Source organism: Physeter macrocephalus, chromosome 7, assembly GCF_002837175.3.
Source record: "Physeter macrocephalus isolate SW-GA chromosome 7, ASM283717v5, whole genome shotgun sequence".
Lineage (NCBI taxonomy): Eukaryota > Metazoa > Chordata > Mammalia > Artiodactyla > Physeteridae > Physeter > Physeter macrocephalus.
The window spans coordinates 76,897,508-76,915,391 of NC_041220.1; the positions used below are offsets into that span (position 1 = coordinate 76,897,508).

General features: G+C 37.6%; 1 protein-coding gene across 1 annotated transcript in view; it reads left to right on the top strand.

The window, feature by feature from the left end:
- The window catches only part of ATP8A1 (ATPase phospholipid transporting 8A1), a 242,227-nt gene that overhangs the window by 185,174 nt on the left and 39,169 nt on the right, over window positions 1-17,884 (top strand). The window contains exons 28-31 of the mRNA XM_028492008.2: window positions 6,098-6,172; window positions 6,277-6,399; window positions 10,292-10,370; window positions 15,418-15,479. Coding sequence (XP_028347809.1) covers window positions 6,098-6,172; window positions 6,277-6,399; window positions 10,292-10,370; window positions 15,418-15,479 — 339 coding nt within the window. The remainder of the gene's footprint in view (window positions 1-6,097; window positions 6,173-6,276; window positions 6,400-10,291; window positions 10,371-15,417; window positions 15,480-17,884) is intronic.

Sequence of the window (17,884 nt, forward strand, 5' to 3'; positions counted from 1 at the left end):
GTGGGATCCTCCCAGACCGGGGCGCGAACCCGGTTCCCCTGCATCGGCAGGCGGACGCGCAACCACTGCGCCACCAGGGAAGCCCAGGAATATCACTTTTAAAACAATGCATTTTGTTCTGCAAACATTTTTGCAGTACCTGCTGGATGCCAGGCACCAGACTTAGTTCACCAAGTACGAAGTAAATCAAGCAAGGTTCCTATCCTCCAGAAGCTTGCCAATAGAAATGTAAAACAAGCCACATGTGTAATTTTACATTTTCTGGGAACCACATTAACAACAAGTAAAAATTAAAGCCCAAATTAATTTTAAATTATATTTCATTTAACTCGATATACTCAATAGTATTATTTCAACATGGAATCACTATAAAAAATTATTAATGCAATATTTCACATTCTTTTCTTCATACTAAGTGTTCACAATCTGTTGTGTATTTTACACATGCAGTATATCTCAGTTTGGACTAATCACATTTCCAGTGTTCAAGAGCCACATGGCCAGTGGCTACCCCCCTGGATAGCACAGCACCAGTAGATGAATAAGTAAGCTGAACACTCAGGATGTGATAAATAAGTTATTTATCTTTTTTTTTAACATATGACCATTTTATCATCAGAAGCTATATTTGTAATACTTAAACTCTATGTGTTACCAGTTTCTTGCTCCTCTTGCGGCTTCACAAAGCATGACAGTGAACTCTCCATAGCTTGTTAAGAAAACCCTCCATCTTCCAGTCCTGTCAGAGGACCTGCCTACTCCCTCATAAATCTGCCCTGGGGTCCCTTACAGATGTTTGTTTATGCCACCTTGCCCTCTACTCTGTTGACTGTTTCTACACATCTATCAGAAGAGACACAACCTAACCATATGCCATGTGGAAATAATATCACATACTTCACACCACAGAAGTAACACCATAAACAAAACAATCAGTAGGCTCCACATTTCCCCTATTGATACGTTAGTTGGGAACTGCTGTATATTTGCTTCAGCTGTTCTTTGTGCCTCTGTCTGAATGTTTATCTCCTTAGCAAAATGTTGATTGAGCATAGTTCTTATTATGAGTCAGACTAATAAAAATAAAACTTAGTTTTGAAGTGTGCAGGCAGTTTTATTTATTGGTCACTAAAAATCTATAATTAGGTTGCAACCCATTAGATAAAATAAACACTTTAAATACTTGGAAACATAAATAAGATAATCTATGAATTTACTTATTGTTCATTACTGCTGAATTTGGTTTGGAATAGTCTGTGTTTTGAAGCAAAATGCACTTCCAAAATAGCTTATGAGATCATACAAAATATTCTTTTTGTTTATATAAATTTGTGATTATTTTCTAATATAATTATTTGTAATTCCCAGTCCCCCCTATAGTCCTAGCTTTTCTAGTTATATTTTCTTCTCATCCCAAAACATTGACATTCAAAAGAATATCAATTTATACAGTTTATTTACATATACTCTTGAAGGTACGAGGAGTTTAAAGCCTCTAGCTGCAATAAATCTGCTTACAAAATATTAATTTTGTAAAAAGAAATAAGAGTACTCAACTTGCCACTTCTTAAATCTATTTGACAATCAACAATGAAGTGGTCAAAATTATGTCTAATGGGAGAAATAAAATGTATTAAACTCAAATGAAAAACTAAATCTGCATGCTCTGTTTCAAATCCAGAGTTATGTGATTTGCGGTTAATTAGCCCTAAATTTTACTAGGCTTTGAATTTAAAGCCTCTTCGAGAGATGTTTAACACTGATCAGATTCTTTACATGCTGAAAGGGAAGTAAGTCCTAAACTTTACTGGAAATCTCATTCTTAAGTTATTTTTCTTTTAACAGTTTATGGAAATGTATTTTGAATATAATTCAGCTATCTTGGAAATGAATTGACCTCTTAAATCAATTCCCAGATACCCAACTTTTGCCAGCTAAAACAAGTTCTGCAGATGTTAATGGTTCATGTCAATACTGTGAATGAATAGACAGAAAACACATCATTGAATGTCTCTAGTGAGGACAACTGCCAGTCTCGAATCTCCCCTTTCAGTGTTTTGTGCTGTTCAGGCGTGGGAGCAGAATACTCACTGACTATTTGTAAGCTGCTGTTTAATATGCAGAAATGCTCCATCGGGGAAATGTCTGTGAAGTTTTAACTGCCACGCCTCTACTAGGACATGGAAGTTAGAAAATAATACCAGGACAGGAAGGTCTGAAGTTTCCTTGCTAATAAAGGAATGGTATGGAATGCTATGGGTTTTATAGGTTACCTGCAAAAACTGCTTTTGCCATTGCCATACTGCCAGGAATGTCACTATCTAGCTACTCCATTGCCATAAATTACAGTCAAACAAATAAATACAGATTTGGCAGGTGGCAGTATAAAGCACTTGCTTATGGTGGCCGCCCAGCAGCAACCCTAGGTGTTCATTGAAATTACTGACATTTTCTAAAGAGTTTTTTTTTCAATTTCTCTGAAACATCTGACTCCTTCCTAGCAAAATAAGACCTTTTCTTTCAAATAATCAGTCACATCCAGGTTTTCCAGTAAGATCCCAAAGCAATGTAACGTTTCTAATTTCCAGAAGCTTTGATTAAAGTCAATGAGGTGATACTTTCCCAGCAAGTTGTGCTGCGATATGGATTTCCTGTGACTTTAAATAATTTAGATACCTCCCTAGAGGGGCTGATGTTTTCTTTCTGCATCCATGATTTTGTTGAGTCAAAGGAGGGACTTTTATGTGTTTATAGTAATTTAGGTGTTGTTTTATTAAGTATGGGATGCATTTATAATATATCTTTTAACTACAAATCTCAGACTAACTTGAAATCAGCCTTCTGGTATACTTCTTCACTGTTAAAAAACCTCTTTTCCTTTAAAATATATAAACTTCAATGCTAAAATATTTGTACGAAGATATGTACTATATTGGAAGGATCAATTCCTATCTAGTCATTTCTCCTTTTTAAAAAAAAGAAATTAGAATATTAACTTTCTAAAGTGCAGGAAGAGTATTTCTAGAAACATGTTCACCTACCTTTCAGTAGGAAAAATGAAACGGTAAAAATGTGTTGATAGCTTTCCACTTAAAAACGTCTGCATTTCTCTCATAAAGCCTTCAAGTGGTGCATTTTAAAATAAACTTGGACTGCGAGCATGCTGGTTTATTTGCAAGTTATTTTGAACTGGAAACGTTATGTAAATATCCATTGATTTGAGGGAGATTCCTAAATTTCAAGCTCATAGTGGTGTTTTAATCAGCACCGAAAGTTGCGTACAAAGAGGCCAGGAGGCCATTCACATTTACAAATGTTTATTAATACACACATTTATTAACATAAATTTCTCCTGTTATGCAGTATTGATTACAAATGCATTTATAACTATAAGCTTTGAGCCAAATCATGTCCATTAGAGGAATTTGGTATGCATGCAGCTTTGGCTTTCTTCAGACCAATGAAGATTAGAGTGTATCTTAGACTACTAAGGCCATAACTGAAAGTTTGTGTTTAAAAATTCTTTATATTACCATCATACCCTAAGAAATCTGAATACCACAATAGATCACAGTCGCCTTCAGGGAGAACATTACCATCACCCAGAGCATCACAAATATGTATTTACATAATCCACATCTCAAAAAGGCCAAGTGTGAAAACACAGTAGATAGCATTGAAGTCTGTCTTGTCAATTTGTGTCTACTAATGCTTTAAAAAAAAAAAAAAAGTTTAAAGTCAGCAGCACCCCAAGGAGTAAATTTAACTTCATGTGAAGATGCTAAGTTCTTTTAAAGTTTGCATGTAGCAGTGAATGATCTGGCTCCTAGCAGAGGGCACATGTTCAAATTTTTTCTGTAAATATATGTAGCAAAGCAAGTAAGAATTTCAGATTTACCTCTGATTTCTATGCTTTTGTTCTTTTTGTTGTTAGTGTGTTACAAGCCTAACACAATTTGGACTTATTTTTCACGTGCTATTGCTACTTTGTTCTCTTTTCCATCTCATGAAGCCCACATTGGTTTTTATATATGCTCAGTCATTCCTTTCCACTATAAAAAGGAAAAAGATCAATGTGGGTACAAAACTGTTCATAGGGAGGCCAGCCTGGGTACATATTGATAAATGGTGAATTTGTAGCAATTCATGCTTCCATAATGAGGTTAAATGAAATGTGAAGTGTAGCAAAGTCCCTGCAACTCCAATTCAAAAATTCACTTGACCGTCATGTCCAGACTGCTGTCCCCTAACTGGTTTTCGGTTGTTGTTGTTATATTTTGACTTTGTGTTTGTGTTTATGTAATCTCAGTGTTGGACCAGACATTTTACTCTTCCAGATTAATGTGATTTTTAATTACATTTTATGTCTGCTTTTTAAAAAAATAATTCAGGGATTATTGATTTACTGATATTCACTTTAATTTTCCATTTGTCTTAAATATGCTGGAGAAAGTTTCCCTATATTGCCCCTTAATTTTGTAGCCAGAGTTAAGCTTTCTGTTTGTAAGAGAACTGCAAAATGTATAAGAACGTGTTGCTCTATTAAAGATTTGTTTTTAATCAAAGCATAAATTTAAGCTACAAAATATTTTTATATAAAGAAGCACCTTTATTATATTAAAAAATATATTTTTAATGTATAAATTCAAATTTTGCATTCTGATGGCTATAATTATCAAGAACCATAAAAAAAAAGTTATGTTCTTTGACCCATTAATTCTACTTCTAAGAATTCATCCTGGTGGGAGGGAGGGAGACACAAGAGGGAAGAGATATGGGAACATATGTATATGTATAACTGATTCACTTTGTTGTAAAGGAGAAACTAACACACTATTGTAAAACAGTTATACTCCAATAAAGATGTTAAAAAAATAAAATAAAAAAAGAAGAATTCATCCTAAAAGGAAAAAGAAAAAAGGACATGAGGAAATTTTGGAGGTGATAGATATGTCTGTTACCTTGATTAGGTGATGGTTTCATGCATGCATGCATGCATATATCCAAGCTCACCAAATTGTATACATTAAATGTGTGTCATTTTTGTATGTCAGTTATACCTCAGTAAAGCTATTTTTATTTAAAAATAATTCATCCTAAGAAATAGAGATGTTTAGGATTTCTGTACAAGAATATTCAGTTCAGAAGTATGTATAATAGCAAAAACCGGAAGCAAGCTAACTATCCAAAAATAGTTGTAGCCACACTGTAGGGGATATATGTCCATTAACATTATTTTAAAGGACATGTAACAACTTAAGAAAAATGTGTATTATATAATGTTAAGGAGAGGAGCAGGACATGACACTACATATAGCTCTCCAGTAAGATAAATCTATGAATATATATAAATGAACTACTACATGAATACAACCAAAGTGGAAGAAAATAAATGGTGATGGTATTATTATAGGAAACTTTTATTTTCTAAATAATCAAATTTTTAATTATAATGAAAACAACAGTAATCTTTGGTGTTTTTTTGTTTTTTTTTTTTGGCGGTACGCGGGCCTCTCACTGTTGTGTCCTCTCCCGTTGTGGAGCATGGGCTCCGGACGCGCAGGCCCAGCGGCCATGGCTCATGGGCCCAGCCGCTCCGCGGCGCGTGGGATCTTCCCGGACCGGGGCACGAACCCGTGTCCCCTGCATCGGCAGGCCTGCATCGGCAGGCGGACTGTCAACCACTGCGCCACCAAGGAAGCCCAACAACAGTAATCTTTAAATAGTTATCAGAAGGTAGATATTTTAAAAGGGAATTAAAGCTCTAAAATTTTAATTGCATAAAATATATTCTCTAAAGTGCCTTTTAGGAAACAAGGTTGTATCTATTTTTTTTTTAAAGTCTGTGACTGCCCATTGATATAGTTCTTTTTTGATTCAACAAGTGGAACCAATTCTGACTTAAATAGCAAAGACCTTGCGAAAGAATCCCTTCAAATTAAAAAGCAAACCAAAAAAATGCCATTTTCAAGAGAGTCGTGAAAATACTATGTCAGTGAGGCTTTTATGCAGTGGTTGAGTATACAGCAGATTCTAAGCAATGAATTTATGGTTTTTGTGTTCTAATTTGGGGGATTTGGGATTGTTTTCTTCCTAGATCTGGTTTGCCTTCGTTAATGGCTTTTCTGGACAGATCCTCTTTGAGAGATGGTGCATAGGTCTTTATAACGTGGTAAGTTTAGGACTTTTTATTATTCCTGTTCTATTGAATACTTTGAGATAGACGTTCACCCTGCGTTTGGCTGCCTGGTATAATGACGAGTTTGTGCACTTTAGATGTTTACAGCAATGCCGCCCTTAACTCTGGGAATATTTGAGAGATCATGCAGAAAAGAGAATATGTTGAAGTATCCTGAATTATACAAAACGTCTCAGAATGCCCGAGACTTCAACACGAAGGTAGGAACCAGTGCCCTGGTGGGACTTGCTTTACTGCTCCAATTGCTTGGGGCATTGGATCTTCTAAGGCCAAGGAAACAACTCCAGGGTCCTGACCATGGCAGGTCAGATTTGCTTAGGGTTCTGATATGGACGGAGAAGTTGTTTTGTTTTGTTTTGCTATAAATTTAAACTATAGCCACAATTCACTGGGGTTTGCCAGGCAGCAGTAAACTGGGTCTAGCAGACAGAAGAGGTGCCCCTTTGGCCCTCTGACTTTCTGTCTTTGCAGTGTTCTGGGGCAATGGTCACTCCTCACAGGGGTCAGTATTGCAGGACTGACAAGGACTGTCTTTACACATATAAAGTGGTGAGAGGTAATATATCATTCTTTTCTTTTTTTGGGGGGCGGGTGGGTACGTGGGCCTCTCCCGCTGCGGAGCACAGGCTCTGGACGCGCAGGCCCAGCGGCCATGGCTCACGGGCCCAGCCGCTCCGCGGCACGTGGGATCCTCCCGGACCGGGGCACAAACCCGCGTCCCCTGCATCGGCAGGTGGACCCCCAACCACTGTGCCACCAGGGAAGCCCCTATCATTCTTTTCTAATTTTCTGTTTTGTGGAATAACCTTGTCCTTATTGGAATATTAGGTTGTTTGTATTGGGCATTGAAAATATAGTCTCTGGTAGATAACTCAGCCATAGTACTCAGTATTTCCAAGACATAAAATTTAATACAAGATTAAATATCCAACACTTTATCTAAAATCATATTCCGGGTTTATGTCCTACATAACAAGCCATGGGCTCCTGTCATCTTTGTGATCCATGGTATTTCTTCATCTCAGAAACAAAAATATCTAATTTCCTGAAGAGTTTACTTTCCTGCAATTATTTATTCTAAAATGTTTCCACTAGTATGTTAGTAATTCGTGTTTCTATCCAGTGTGAGGGAGGAAAAAAATTTTTTTAATTTTATAACAGTCAAGGTGGATGCCGTTTTGAAACGATAATAAAATAATAATAATAAAATACACCTTCACAGAATTTTTTCCCAGTCGGTATAGTGCATGTTTATTATGTTATGCATGTTATGTTACTAATAATTACATATAACCTAAATTCAGTGTTTTGAATTTAGGAAATTAATGTAGGATATTTTAAATATTATTTCATAAAATAATTCTCAAATGACATTTGTTCTCAGTATATCAAAGGAATAGAGTGAAACAGGTGTGTCAGTGCCTCTAACCTCATACAGTAAATGATGATGTTAAGTTTATCACCAGGATGTTATGCATCTTCTGAGATGAGGTCTTCAAGAATGCACTGTGCACAGTGTGTCCAGGTGTGCAGATGCATACAACTTGAGGGCGTGGTTTTAAACAACTGAATTTGGTTAAATTAAAAAAAAAAAAAACTAAAGCATTCTTTGACTTACACCATTGGTTCTAAAAAGTATTTTTAGTGGTCTCTTAAAACCATTGCTATTTATAATATGCAATGTCTATGCTCTTATTTTTAAATGTTTTACTTTTTGATTCTTTAAAATTTAATTTTGATGTCCAGTTTGTATTAAATTCCACTGCCTTGCTGTAATGTTTTTCATTACCTATGGTGAGTATTTTCAAGTGACGGAAAGCCATATCAGGACAGATACAATGGACCATGAGTTCTTGTTTCCTTAAAAATGTAATCTGAGAGCTAGGAAGGTTCCAGCCCTACTGGCATGCTAAGAGTAATCCTCACCGACCCAGGCAATTACATCAACCTCAGTCACACTTCCCCATCTCCCGTAGCTCAGGCTCCATGGTGCTCTCTCGAGAGTTAACTTCCCAGCCACTACCTTGGCCATGGTACTGTTGCTTATAAACATAAACTGATCCTCACAGGATTACCCAAAACCACCGCTAGAGGGACTTCCCTGGTGGCACAGTGGTTAAGAATCCACCTGCCAATGCAGGGGACACGGGTTCGAGCCCTGGTCTGGGAGGATCCCACATGCCACGGAGCAACTAAGCCCTGTGCACCACAACTACTGAGCCTGCGCTCTAGAGCCTGCGAGCCACAACTGAGTCCATGTGCTGCAGCTGCTGAAGAACATGTGCCTAGAGCCCATGCTCTGCAACAAGAGAAACCACCACAATGAGAAGCCCGCGCACCGCAACGAAGAGTAGCCCCTACTCACCACAACTAGAGAAAGCCCACGTGCAGCAGTGAAGACCCAATGCAGCCAAAAATAAATAAATATATAAATAAATAAATTTATTAGGAAAAAAAAACTCTCCTAGAAAGTCACATTCTTTCATGCCCTTTGCATATGGCGACTTGGAAACAGCTTTGTGGCCAGTGAAAAAGTGTAGCAGGTCATATATAGTTTTAATGTGTGAGCATCCTTCCTTGTACTTTTTGCTATTCTTTTGTTGTATACAAAGTATTTCACTGTCTGCAAAGCCCATGCATTTAGAAGTCACCAGATCAACCCGAATAGATTCTACAACTCCAGTATCCATTTAAATATTTATAGATACACAAGATGCCAACAATTTTTATAGGGTTTATGGTTTTTTCTAATGATTTCAGTGAAAATTATTTGAATAAATCCCATATGAACATTTTAAAATTCAGGGACACATGGTTACAAAATGCATATTTGTATACACAGCAATTGCTGCGGGTCCCCAATGTAGAAGCATTGTTGCCCTGAATGATGATGATTACGTTTGTTATGGTAAAAAGGGTCGGAGGTTCTGAGGTCATGACAGGGGTTAAAGGATTAACATGTGACAATAAGTATCAGTCAGGAAAATGGAAAAGTAGAACTAATTTTTCTTGCACCCACCTGTGCTTTCTGTCAAATAAAAACTTGCAGTAATGACATAGTGAGGAGAAGAGACAAAGGTTAATGAGTAACACAAGTTCAAATGTGTAATGTATTGGAGCGTAAATTGGATCATACAACCCGGCGTGGCTGGGTGAACTAACAAAGGAGGTTGAGATCACAGTGGAAAATTTTGGGAGGCAGGCAACTTAATTTCTGTTGTTTGAACAGCTTAAAACTGTTAATACATGCCAATTTTATTTAGCATAAGTCTTGTTTGCAAGAAGCAATTTTGAATGACAAAACTGCAACCATTCAAAGGGCCATAAGAGTTCTAAACAGTTTTTCTATAACTTAATCTTTCACATCCATGTTACAAAGAAAAAGTCAGTGATACTTGCTTTCTTGTTCTTAAAATACAATAGATGAGAAAGCAATAACAATTAAACAACGTTATAATTGTATGAAGTTTTATGTTGACAGGTGTTTAAAAATTATGAAAGTCTTTTATTACTTCGGTCCCAGTGAAAATGCTTTGCTTTAAGGAATTATACAATTTAGGTGTTATACTTGCTATATTTAGTGTGTGTGTGTGCGTGTGTGTGTGTGTGTGTGTGTGTGTGTGTGTGGGGAGAGAGAGAGAGAGAGAGAATGCACTATATCCTTACCATTAAAAAGTTTACACATTTATTGCACATGGAAAAGAGAAAGTAGGGATTTCACTAAATTACAATCTTTTCAAAAGTCTATTCTTCTGGAATTATGAAAATAGTCCCACTTAAAGAATTTCAAGGTCTGCAGTTATTTGAAATTTTATTTTCTTTTTCAGGCAGAAATTTAAACTTTTAATACTTGGTTTTTAAGAAGTAGAAAAAATTTCAGTGAAGCTGAAAAAACATTTTGAGAAACGTAAAAATAAATAAATGACCCATGAAGGTCTAAGAGGCAGAAAGTGTCTGTCAGTTCTATTAATTCACAGTGGTGGCCCGAGAGAAACACGTTTTGTGAATCTAGCTCACAGATAAAAAGAAAGGTCAGAGTTCACAGAGCTAGTTTATCGCAAATGGTTCTCATGGATTTTTGTTTTCCCTCAGGTTTTCTGGGTTCATTGTTTAAATGGCCTCTTCCACTCAGTTATTCTGTTTTGGTTTCCACTAAAAGCCCTTCAGTATGGTAAGTAGAAAGGCTATGCATGCTAAGAGATGACTTTTTACTTGTTTAGAAAAATAATTCATTGTCAATATACATTAAAAATTATAGCAGTGTTTCGTGTTATGGTATTTTTCCTTAACCTAAAATACATGCATCTAAACGTTGTACACACTTTAAAGATTTTTACTTTTCCTTTGGGAGCAAAGTGATTTAATATATGCAAAGCCTTTCTTCTCTACTTCTCATGTTTTCCAAACTTGCAGAGAGTTAAATTTTAGGACTCTTTTTTTCCCTCTGTTGATGTACAGTTTGAAGACAATAGTGCTAATATTTTATGTGATCTATTTATTATACCTGTGAGGCTTGTATCAACTCTTTATACTGAACCTAATCAGACATGCTAGTACTTTCAAGTACTTGAGCCGGAGCTTTAAATGAGATTTTTAATATGTTTTTAAGTTCATCTTGGAGTGTAAACTTTTCTCTGCTTGCTTTGAGGGGGTGATGTTATTCTGTCAGTTTTGAGAGATAGGCTTATGGTGAATTTCCTCTACACATAAAAATGATGAAGTAGCCACTTTAGAAAAGAGGTCCCTTGGATGCTTAAGCTGGTGCTACTGTGTCCAGAGCAGAACTTGCCCTGAGATCCTGAGGAAGATGGCTGACCATTCAGCTCTCAAACTACAGTACTTCAAACATGACACCTCCACCCAAGGACCTGTGCGTCCTTTAGAGGTACTGGCTGTCCTCTCAGCCTGTGTGTTAACGCTGGCCCATGAAATGCAGTGCCAGATGTTCTATCCCACCTACAGAGGGATCCTTGTAAAACGTAAATCAGACCAGGTGCCTCCCTCCGCAAAAGCCCACAGGCTCTATCACATTTAGAAAGAAATCCACAGCCCCAGCCTTGGCTAACCACACCCGACTCTCCCTCTTCCCCAGCCAGCTTTCCCCCTCACCATGCTCCAGCCTGCAGGCCGTTTTGCTCTTCCCCATCTTCACCAGATGTTCCAGCTACTCTCTCCTCCCGCCCTCGGGTCTGTGCTCGGAGAGGCCCTCCTGATCGCCCTGCCTCAGAGACCCACCAACCCCGCCCCTGCTGCCCCCCTCCCCCCGTCCTCCTGTATCCTCTTCATGGTGCTTGTCTATTGGGTGTGATATATTTGCTTTTTTTTTTTTTTTTTTTTTTTAATAACTATCATTCTCCTCTGTTAGAATCAAAGCTCCAGAAGGGCAGGGAACTGTCCATTTAGTTCACTGTTGTTTTCGTAGTGCCTAGAACAGTGCCTGGCTCACCGTCGGCACCCAGTCCATTGTGGAGGAGTTCATGAGACCATGAGCGGGAGGGTGTGAGTGTCACAGAGAAGGCAGTACTTTCATGTCCTAGTCGAAGATTTTCATCTCATTCCTTTATTAACTACTCTGACAGTCCAACAGTGAATACTTCTCATTTTCTAGGCCATAGAAATAAGTGTGGTAAGAAAATCTAATTAAATATAAAATATTGACCCAGTGGGCCAGTAGAATCACAGTGGCATTTTTTTTAGATAAAATTTACATACCATAAAATTCACCCTTTTAAATTGTACAGTTCAGTGGTTTCTAGTATATTCACAGAATTGTGCCAATGTCCCCACTTTCTGATGCCAGAACGTTTTCATCACCCCATTCCCATGAGCAGTCACTCCTCATTTCCCCTCCCCCTCCCCCAGCCCCTGGCAACCACTGATTTTTGTCTCTGTGGTTTGCCTATCCTGGACATTGCATATAGATGGAATCATATGTGACCTTAGTTCATCCTTGTTGCAGCATGAAGCAGTACTTCATTCCTTTTTATGGGTGAATAATATTTCATTGTATGTATAGACCACATTTTGTTTATCCATTCATCAGTTGATGGACATTTGGATTGCTTTCACTTAGGGGAGCCATAGGGTGTTGAAATCTAGGGTACAATACAGGACTTTAGACGTTCTCCAGGTAGTTTATTTTCATAACGCAAAATCAATGTAGGTATGAAAAACTAGGAATGTCCATCTGTGAAACTGCTATTTTAGTGTTCTAAATCAGAATAAAAAGAAACTTAATATCAAAAGTAGCTCAAACCAAGCAGCATCCAAATCACCTTACCAATCCAAAACACTTTAGCAATGACAGGGTTTGAAAGAAATTCCTAAGTAATTCCAGCCGCAGAAGAGCAGATCCCGAGTCTCCCTTTGCATTTGTCTGGGGAACTGCCAAAGCCAGCCAGCCTCAGCAGAACCAATTCACTGTGCTTTCTCTTCTTGAGAGATAATAACATATAGCATAAATTGTGTTTTAACATTCTGCTTTTTTTGTCTTGTTTTTAGTTTTACATAAAGGAGTTTTTGTTTTCTTTAGCATTTGAAAGGAAGGGGTACAGAAGAAATAGAAATAACTCTGTAATGTATGGCTAAGTATTCATTCATTCACTTGCTTCAGCGTTTCTCAAAAGTATGGTCACCTGAGAATACTCAAGACCTTTTCAGGTCCATGAATGAAGTCAAAATTTAATAGTTTCAAACTTTTTATATTATCAAGACATTATTTGTCTTTTTCATTGCTGATGCAAGAGGAATAGTGGGTAAAATTGCTGGTACCTTGACACAAACAGGGGTACAATTGTATTAGTAGTCATTCTTCAGTGCCATGCACCCATGTTAGATAAACAACCCCCAAAAGCTATTTCACTTAAGAATGCCCTTGAAGAAGCTGTAAACCTAATACTTTTATTAAATCCTGAAACTCGATACACATCTTATGAATATTCTGTGTGACAAAATGGGAAGTATGCATAAAGCACTTCGGCTGCATACCAACATGCAGCAGCTTTATCAAGGTAGAGTGTCTTGGGGCTTGTTTGAGTTGTGAGCTGAGCCAGCTACTTCCATGAGGTTACAGAATCGTGCATAAGTAAAAGATCCATGCAAAATGGACCAATGGATTTTTTTTAAGGTTAGGTGTATTTTTTTTTTATTGTAACATGGGTTTATAGCATTATGTAAGTTTTGTGCGTACAACAGTATATCTACTTCTATATGCAGGACAGCATGCTTCCCACCAAAACAGTTTCAGATTCTACACTGCTACTAACCTTTAGGAAACTATCTCCGCCACTGTAAGAAACTTCTTGAGTTTTAAAGTAGTATCAAGGAATAACCACAATTATTAGAAAAGATTACTAAAATACTTCTCTCCTTTATAACTCTGTCTCTCTGTGAATTTGGATTTCCCTCATATATGTCAACCAAAACAATATGAGAATCCAGCTCTATTAACCCAGACATTAAAGAGATTGTAAAAATGTAAAACAGTGGCAATTTTCTCACTAATTTTTTTGTTTGGGAGAATAGTTATGTTTCATAAAATCTGTTTTTATGTTACATATGTAGGGTATATTACTGTTAGGTAAATCAATACAAATTTTTTAAATTTCTGTTTTAATTTCTAATTTGGTAAATATTGGTAGATATAAACCACATAAACAAAAGCTTTGAGGGATTCTTAATAATTTTTAAGAGTGCAAAGGGGTCCAGGGACCGGAAAGTTTTAGCACGAATAATTTACCTAAATCATGCAAATGCCAAACCTGATAAACGCAACCACAGGCTTTTAACTTTTTTCCTCGATTTGATTTTGAAATGAATCTCCAGCTTATGACAAACCAGTGATGACTAGAAGGTTTAGTTGGACCCAACTATGATTATTTTTGGTAACTTGCTTATATTGATTAAGGGACCTAACCAATGTGCCACATAGCAGAAGCATGGAAGTCCAGAAGTAATCACAAGATACTTTCAGTTATTTTGTAGATTTGAGTTTGTTAATTTGGTTCTATGAAAGTTCACAGATTAATTGCAGACATGTATGTCTGTCCACAACATACCCGTAAGACATGTTAGCACATCAGATCCTGTGTCCCTCATCATGGGATACTCCATGGAGAAAGGTAGTCTCCTAGGTTTCTGGGCTGCCCCTTAAGCAGCCCTTCCTGGCTACTTTTATCTGAAAACCTTAGAGGGGAGGCAGGGTCACACTGTGGAGCATGACTGGGTGCTTTATATATTTAACTTATTGTAATCTCAAAGCTCCTCCAAAGTAGGGGGTTTCACTCAATCTTCTTTTAAGTGAAGAAACTGAATTCAACGGAGATTGATTATAAATAAACCAAGATGACACAACTTGTAACAGAACCTCGCCTGGTCTGTATGTCCAAAGCTCACCTGGCTCTCCTTGTTTCTTCATACCAGCACCATGCTCTGTGTCTCCTCTCAGTTTACTCTAACATATTTTGTACTTCCATATTAGGCTTTGAATAAATATTGTCAAATATGTGCATAAGTAAAATACTGTATGACACATACCATGGGTTTTAAATTTTTCAATGGTACCAATGATTAAATTATTGTTATTTTTTAATTTTTTATTTGATTTTTTTAATCAGTAGTAGTGATTTTGGTTTGTCAGTACCACTCCCTTCATCTAAAGCCATGTTTGTTAGTCATTGCTAGAAAAATACCTTTAGATGTACCTTTAGATGTACCCCTGAATTCAGCCAGATCCTCAAAGAGCCATGTGCCTGGAATTATATTGGTGCCCCCCCAGCCCTCTGTAAGTTGCTTTTTTGGTCCAATACCAACAACTTTGAGAGATAGTGAGAAGGCTCCCTAAAGCCCTCATCTATACTGTTAACAAAGTTCTTTATTAAGGGTTCATAATGCCTTCTGTCTTACTGCCCATAGCATTAAGCTCCACTTGAACGAATTTTTTTTTTTTAATCTCACGAACCCTGAGAATTGGTTAACAAGTTCAGTTTCCTTCTTCATGCTGACTGTTGGGAATTTGATTTTCATTTGTGACCCATGTTAAGCAACTTTATGAGACTTCTTACAGTGTTTTGTTAAATTAGCCTCATTTCTGGCTCCATTGTATGGCTCTTGGTTCCCCTTCTTTTGTTCAGCACTCCTAAATTGACTTGTCTTTGAAAGGATTCTGAAAGGACCTCAATTATTTTCAGTTCTAGCAAGTCTTTCTTCTTTTCATGCAGGTACTGTATTTGGAAATGGGAAGACCTCTGATTACCTGCTGTTGGGAAACTTCGTTTACACTGTGAGTGTGGAACCTTTGCCTCGTTTGCATATAAAATTGAATTTTCATATGAGCTCATTTTGAAATTTAAATGTGTGCATTTCTGGATTTAAGAGTTGTTTACACTTGCTCTTAAAAATGAAATGAGATGTTTTGACTAGTAAGAGATTATTTTATATTAGGGTATAAAATGTATTAGGGTATAAAATGTATAAAAATGTCATTTAGGTTCACTGACTTTATAGGCCTTTGGTTGCTCTTATTTCCAATATTCCTTACACTTATTGCCTCACTTTCCCTTTTTCTCTTCCTTGTCCCTTCTTCCTCAGTTTTATTTTACTGCCCTTGTTCATATTTTTTTTGCTTTCCTAAATTTATGGCAAATAGTACCATTCTACTTGGGTGTTTAACCAATAATTATTCTAGAACTTAATGAAAATAAAGTTGGGAGACAAATATCCACTCTTTTGGGACGTTTAACCCACTCAAGGCATGGACCTCGCTGTGTTAAGTCACTATGTCAAACACTTACGGAGGATGCACAGTTGAGTGTGAGCCGCACCCTGCCATTAAAGAGCCAAAAAAGGTTTTAAAACCATTTTTCCCCTCTAAGGTCAAAAGCTCCACTTGGATGCAAATGCTCAAGGTCACACAGTTAGTCTCTAATAAAAGTTTACTCCAACCTTGAACTCTGAATTCTCCAGCCAGTGTCCTTTCCTCTCCATGGCCCCCAAGTGGGGGCAGTGTGCTGTCCTAAATACTAAGTGGCCATTGGTACGGCTGACTCAGTTGGTGGAAAAACTATAATACAATGTTTAAATAACTGAATAATAGGAAGTTAAGACCATTAAGTAACAGAGGGATTAAGGTTTTGGTAAATCAAGGCTCTCCTTTCCATTGACCTCAATGAAGTAGTAAAAAAAAAAAAAAAAAGGGAAAACACATTTCGGGGGCTAGTGGTTTGTTCTTGTACAACACGAGTGCAAAACAGAAATAATACTTGATGGACTAAGTTTAGAAATAAAGTAGATGTCATAGATGTCTCTGAGGGACTTTAAAGTATCCAGAGCTTAAGAGAGAGTGTTTCTTTAACTTTGTGTCAAAATCTCTCTCTTGGGCTTCCCTGGTGGCGCAGTGGTTGAGAGTCTGCCTGCCGATGCATGGGACACGGGGTCATGCCCCGGTCTCGGAAGATCCCACATGCCGCGGGGCGGCTAGGCCCGTGAGCCATGGCCGCTGAGCCTGCGCGTCCAGAGCCTGTGCTCCGCAACGGGAGAGGCCACAACAGTGAGAGGCTCGCATACTGCAAAAAAAAAAAAAAAAAAATCTCTCTCATTGTAGAATTTTTTATATAGCTTAAATTAAATACTTAAATTTTAACAAGAGTTTTATTTCTACAGATATTTATCGTAAATTGCTATTAGATATCCCGCTGAGAAAGCTCAAATGCTTCACTTTGTCCTGACTTTATGACACCACTGGAAAGCATGTAATACTGTGTACAAACCCTTAACAGTGCCCCAAAGTAGGACTGCGCCCTTGAAGCACTGATCACCAGTGCTAGGCAAGGGTCACACTTCCATCCCGGCAAACTACTGAAAGTGCCCCAAATTCCTTTGGCTACTAACAGTATTTAATATTTTTGATTATAAATAGATAATAATAGATAATGCTGCAGTGCTAAGCACTGTTCTTGGTGTTTTACCTATAGAGTAGGTAAGCTTTATCAGTCCCAGTTTACAGATGAAGGAGCTGAGACACAGAGAGGTCAAGTAATTTGCCTTGTGCCTTATCAGACAGTTAATAAATGATGGAGTCTTGAGCACAAATAGTCTGACTCCAGGGCAATATAGTCTGACTCCATTTAGTCATTATGCTATCCTATGGAAAACACAGGGCAGTTCATTAAACCCGGGTCCCCCTACTTTAGAATTAGTAGCATGGGCACCAGTGACAATGGGTGTGTACAGCATGGAGATGTAACAGGCTCTTACATTCTACTCTGCAGTGTTTCAGGTAAGTAAAGTTACAGAGTAAGTGTTCAGATTTCCAAATATCCAGTTATATTACTTTTACAGTTTATCTTTAAAATTTAGAAAATGGAGGCTTTAAGTACTACAGTTGATAAAAAATAAAATTAAAGCAGGCTTGGAAACCCAAGATTGCTATAGATGATTCTCCATCATTATTCATGAATTGTACACGAAGTAGCCAGGCCCACGCTCAGAAGCTCATGGCTAGACTGTCAGCCAGTGAGGGTGAGGAGAAGGCAGGGAAGGGAGTCAGGAATGTGAGGCTGTAAATGGCAGGTCCAGCTGGTCGTGATCAAGATGTTCAGCCACCCAGCTAACTCACTTGTTTCTTTGCTTGTTGGACGTACAAGTCAAGCTGTGAATAATCTACCAGTCCAATTTGATGAACTATCA